Below are 5,980 nucleotides of genomic sequence, written 5' to 3' on the forward strand. Positions count from 1 at the left end.
AGTATTATATATATATATATATATATATATATATTCATTTTAATGTTATTTAAAGTTTTAGTAATTTTGTTTAGTAACTGGCTTCTCTGCACTGGCTTCCTGTTGATTTTAGAGTGCAATATAAGGTTTTGTTAATGGTTTTTAAAGGTTTACATGAACTTGCTCCAGAATATATCTTAAGCCTATCAGCATCATCACACTGCCAGACCTTTAAGATCATCTCAGAGTTGCCTCTTAAATGTCCCAAAATCACGGTTGAAAACTAAAGGAGATCATGCCTTTTCAGTGACTACGCCATGCCTCTGGAATAGCCTTCCTCTACATATTAGTAGATACTACAGTTGAATGCTTTAAATCGATGTAAAGCACTTTGGTCAACTTATGTTGTTGGTAAATGTGCTGTAGAAATACATTTTCATTGTTTGGTTGGTTGGTTGGTTGGCTGGTTGGTTGATTGATTGATTGATTGATTGATTGATTGATTGATTGATTGATTGATTGATTGATTGGGCACTTTAAGGGGAAAAGTCACAGAATAGATCATGAGAGACAAAGACAAATTCAGAATTTTTCTCTCAAAATGCATGAAACATCTTAGAAAAAAATGATATTGCATGACATTACAAAACTATGCCATTTATATATCCCTAAATCATGCTTTCATTGAAATGAAATGTTAAAATATAATTTTTAACGCATTAAATGTGCACGTTAGCTAATACAATTAAATTATGTAATTTCAATTTTAGAATTACACACTAAAAGTTAAATCTATAAAATAATAATAAATAATAATATAAATGAAAACTAAAACATTTTAACCATTATAAAAGTAGTAAGCAGTGTTATTTTAGTATAATTGAGGTACTATTATAGTTTTAATATTTAGAATTAATATAATATGAATTTTTTTATATTTTAGTATTAGTATTATATATATATATATATATATATATATATATATTCATTTTAATGTTATTTAAAGTTTTAGTAATTTTGTTTAGTAACTGGCTTCTCTGCACTGGCTTCCTGTTGATTTTAGAGTGCAATATAAGGTTTTGTTAATGGTTTTTAAAGGTTTACATGAACTTGCTCCAGAATATATCTTAAGCCTATCAGCATCATCACACTGCCAGACCTTTAAGATCATCTCAGAGTTGCCTCTTAAATGTCCCAAAATCACGGTTGAAAACTAAAGGAGATCATGCCTTTTCAGTGACTACGCCATGCCTCTGGAATAGCCTCCCTCTACATATTAGTAGATACTACAGTTGAATGCTTTAAATCGATGTAAAGCACTTTGGTCAACTTATGTTGTTGGTAAATGTGCTGTAGAAATACATTTTCATTGTTTGGTTGGTTGGTTGGTTGGCTGGTTGGTTGATTGATTGATTGATTGATTGATTGATTGAGTTAAACTAAATGAAAATGAGAAATGTGGTCTTGGCAACTTTAGCAATTTTTAAAAAATCTTATTTTATCCAAGTTGAAGTTTGTTTTATTTCAAGTTTTAACTTTACTTAAATATAATATCCCTGGTAGTAAGTAATATTGTCCAAATTTAAAGGCCTTTAATGTTTTACTGTTAAAGCTAATTAAATAAACATCATCATCTGTAAATGAGAAATACTTTATCAGCACGAAACATCTTCCAGGAAAGAATACACAAGTATTTTATTCCCTAAATTAATCTCAAACATTTCTCGTTTTTTCACAGGTCTTCAGTATCCCACTGAAAGTAAGTTTGTTCAGCGTTTGAGGGAACTGGAGAAAACTCAGAACAGTGACGGGATCCCACTGATACCCTCCACTCCAGAGGAGATGGAGGAGATGCTCAAACTATGTTCATATGTGCGCTTTAAGATCCCTAAACAGGTTTTTATAAACAAAATTATAAACGCAACACTTTTGTTTTTGCCCCCATTTTTCATGAGCTGAACTCAAAGATCTAAGACTTTTTCTATGTACACAAAAGGCCTATTTCTCTCAAATATTGTTCACAAATCTGTCTAAATCTGTGTTAGTGAGCACTTCTCCTTTGCCGAGATAATCCATCCACCTCACAGGTGTGGCATATCAAGATGCTGATTAGACAGCATGATTATTGCACAGGTGTGCCTTAGGCTGGCCACAATAAAAGGTCACTCTAAAATGTGCAGTTTTATCACACAGCACAATGCCACAGGAGTCGCAAGTTTTGAGGGAGCGTGCAATTTGCATGCTGACTGCAGGAATGTCCACCAGAGCTGTTGCCAAGTGAAATGAATGTTCATTTCTCTACCATAAGCCGTCTCCAAAGGCATTTTAGAGAATTTGGCAGTACATCCAACCGGCCTCACAACCGCAGACCACGTGTAACCACACCAGCCCAGGACCTCCACATCCAGCATCTTCACCTCCAAGATCGTCTGAGACCAGCCACCCAGACAGCTGCTGCAACAATCGGTTTGCATAACCAAAGAATTTCTGCACAAACTGTCAGAAACCGTCTCAGGGAAGCTCATCTGCATGCTCGTCGTCCTCATCGGGGTCTCCACTTTGGAGAGGTGTTCTCTTCACGGATGAATCCCGGTTTTCACTGTTCACTGTACATGGCAGAAAGCGTGTATGGCGTCGTGTGGGTGAGCGGTTTGCTGATGTCAACGTTGTGGGTTGTGGATCCCATGGTGGCGGTGGGGTTATGGTATGGGCAGGCGTATGTTATGGACAACGAACACAGGTGCATTTTATTGATGGCATTTTGAATGCACAGAGAAACCGTGACGAGATCCTGAGGCCCATTGTTGTGCCATTCATCCACGACCATCACCTCATGTTGCAGCATGATAATGCACGGCCCCATGTTGCAAGGATCTGTACACAATTTACACAATTCGAAAACATCCCAGTTCTTGCATGGCCAGCATACTCACCAGACATGTCACCCATTGAGCATATTGAGCATGTTCTGGATCGGCATATACGACAGCGTGTTCCAGTTCCTGCCAATATCCAGCAACTTCGCACAGCCATTGAAGAGGAGTGGACCAACATTCCACAGGCCACAATCAACAACCTGATCAACTCTATGCGAAGGAGATGTGTTGCAATGCGTGAGGCAAATGATGGTCACACCAGATACTGACTGGTTTTCAGACCCCCCCGGACCCCCCAATACAGTAAAACGGCACATTTTAGAGTGGCCTTTTATTGTGGCCAACCTAAGGCACACCTGTGCAATAATCATGCTGTCTAATCAGCATCTTGATATGCCACACCTGTGAGGTGGATGGATTATCTCGGCAAAGGAGAAGTGCTCACTAACACAGATTTAGACAGATTTGTGAACAATATTTGAGAGAAATAGGCCTTTTGTGTACATAGAAAAAGTCTTAGATCTTTGAGTTCAGCTCATGAAAAATGGGGGCAAAAACAAAAGTGTTGCGTTTATAATTTTGTTCAGTGTATATTGTTTTTATATTCATAACAAAAATAAGATTTATATGTATCCATATTTTCATTTTGATTGTCATTTGCAGTGCTTGTAGTTCTTTCCCGCACTGAAGCTGTTAAACACACAGTCTTACACACATTGTTCAGATTTTCAAGTTTTTTTTTCTTTGCTTTAAATCAAAGTTTGTAATGTTGTGATTCACCTCATAGCTGATTATTTTGGTTCATGGCTTGTTGCTCTTTCACAAAGAATTTTTCGATGTCCCTATTGGAAAAAATGAATGGGAAAAATACTTCCCGAACCAAGGTTGCCAAAAAAGTGGACAGACACTGTTGAACTATATATTTAGTTTACTAACACACCCTAGTTTTACATTTGTTAGGATAGCTGTGCAAAGCCAGCATATAGCAGATGCATTACTCATGTTAACCTGTTTTAATATCGAAAACATTTTCATAATAGTTTAAAAAATAATGTTCTGGGCACAAAGTACAAGTAAATGCAAATGGTAGTTAAGGCCAAAGTTATTAGATGTTTTGCACTGACCTTAAACTTCAATAAGATTCTGAATAAATTGGGCACAAAGCATATCGTGAAAGCGAAATATATGGAAGTATTATGGAAAAGTATTGGTACAGTAATGACAAAATTCTATGCCCTGGGGGTAAGCAGATAAACATCAAATTTTCATTTTTGGGTGAACTATCCCTTTAATGCAACCAATTCCAACTGTTGCTTGTTTTGGGGAGTTTCTGCATTTAGTCTCCTCTGCAGCTGGTGAAATACATGTTCAATCGGATTAAAATTTGGAGATTGATTTGGGCAGTCTAAGACTTTTCATTTCTTTGCCGATAAACTCCTTGACTGAACTGGTAGGGTGTTTTTGGTCATTGTCCTGATGCAATTCTGAGTGCTTTCTGATGAGTCCGGTGACATTTTCTTGAACATTGGTTGCCAAAATGTTTCTGTACACTTCTGCATTCATTCTGCTACTGTCATCATACATTAAGTCATCAAAAAAAGCTGAGAGAGCCTGTTCCAGAGACAGTTATGCATGCCCATGCCATGACATTACCTCCACCATGCTTTACAGATGAGGTTGTATGCTTGGGATCATTTGCAGTTCTTTTTTCTCCACATTTTTGCTTTCCCATCACTTAGATAAAGGTTCATCTTTGTCTCATCTGTCCATAAAACTCTACTGGCTTTTGCAAACTCTAATCTTGCCTTTCTATTTTTGGTGCTGATCAGAGGTTTGCATCTTGATGTGTAGCCTCTGTAGTTCTGTGTCAAAGTCTCCTCTGGACCATAGATTGTCAGAGCATCACCTCAGCTTTCTGGAGCTTGTTGGTGATTTAACAGACACGTATTTTAGGGTTCATTTTCATCCTTGACTGAACTGGTAGGGTGTTTTTGGTCATTGTCCTGATGCAATTCTGAGTGCTTTCTGATGAGTCCGGTGACATTTTCTTGAACATTGGTTGCCAAAATGTTTCTGTACACTTCTGCATTCATTCTGCTACTGTCATCATACATTAAGTCATCAAAAAAAGCTGAGAGAGCCTGTTCCAGAGACAGTTATGCATGCCCATGCCATGACATTACCTCCACCATGCTTTACAGATGAGGTTGTATGCTTGGGATCATTTGCAGTTCTTTTTTCTCCACATTTTTGCTTTCCCATCACTTAGATAAAGGTTCATCTTTGTCTCATCTGTCCATAAAACTCCAAACTCTGTCCAAAACTCAACTTGCTCACCTTTGTGCTTTTTAGCAAACTCTAATCTTGCTTTTCTATTTTGGTGCTGGTCAGCATCCTGCTGTCTTGCTGTAATTCTGCGTCAAAGTCTCCTGCGGACAGTAGATTGTCAGAGCATCACCCCAGCTTTCTGGAGGTTGTTGGTGATTTTACAGACACGTATTTTAGGGTTCATTTTCAAAGCTTTTCAAAACTGCTGTTTGTTTTTCTGAGCCGATCAGTTCATTGTTGGTTGCTCACATTGCCGGTGGTTTCTTTCTTTCTCAGGACATTCCAAACTCTTGATTTCTCCATGGCCTTTGTTTTTGCTATAACTGTAATTGACTTCCCTTTTTTCTTTTAGCATCCAAATTGCTTGCTTTTCTCTCAAAGTCAGCTCCCTCGTCTTCACCCTGGTTTGTGTGTGTTGTCATTGAATGCAAGACTCAGAATGCAGAAAAATGGATATAACTGATACGACACATTCCCTGCTTCAATATTTGAACAATTAATGCAACAGGACATAGCTGATCACTTAGAAAGACCTGTGAGCCAACTGTTCCAATACTTATGCTCACACCAGATAGGGGATGAAACTCTAGAAGTGCTGATCTTCTTAGCTGGTAAAACATCTATGTGTTGAATCACCCAATAATAAAATGTGACATTCTGTAGTTTTGTCTCATGTTTACCTTTTATTCATATTTACAGATGTCTTAACTCCACAGCTAACAGAGCAATTGTGTCTTTACAGTCCCAATATGGAGGGCACTATATATACAGTATATATATATATATATATATATATA

At 37.4% G+C, this 5,980-nt stretch overlaps 1 protein-coding gene across 1 annotated transcript in view; it reads left to right on the forward strand.

The window, feature by feature from the left end:
* Positions 1 to 5,980, forward strand: part of LOC107701976 (monoacylglycerol lipase ABHD6-like) — a 15,471-nt gene that overhangs the window by 6,047 nt on the left and 3,444 nt on the right. The window contains exon 5 of the mRNA XM_016504149.1: positions 1,718 to 1,899. Within this exon, the coding sequence (XP_016359635.1) occupies positions 1,718 to 1,899 (182 nt within the window). The remainder of the gene's footprint in view (positions 1 to 1,717; positions 1,900 to 5,980) is intronic.

The sequence above is a fragment of the Sinocyclocheilus anshuiensis genome, unplaced genomic scaffold (genome assembly GCF_001515605.1).
Source record: "Sinocyclocheilus anshuiensis isolate Anshui unplaced genomic scaffold, SAMN03320099.WGS_v1.1 scaffold262, whole genome shotgun sequence".
In the NCBI taxonomy this organism is placed as follows: domain Eukaryota; kingdom Metazoa; phylum Chordata; class Actinopteri; order Cypriniformes; family Cyprinidae; genus Sinocyclocheilus; species Sinocyclocheilus anshuiensis.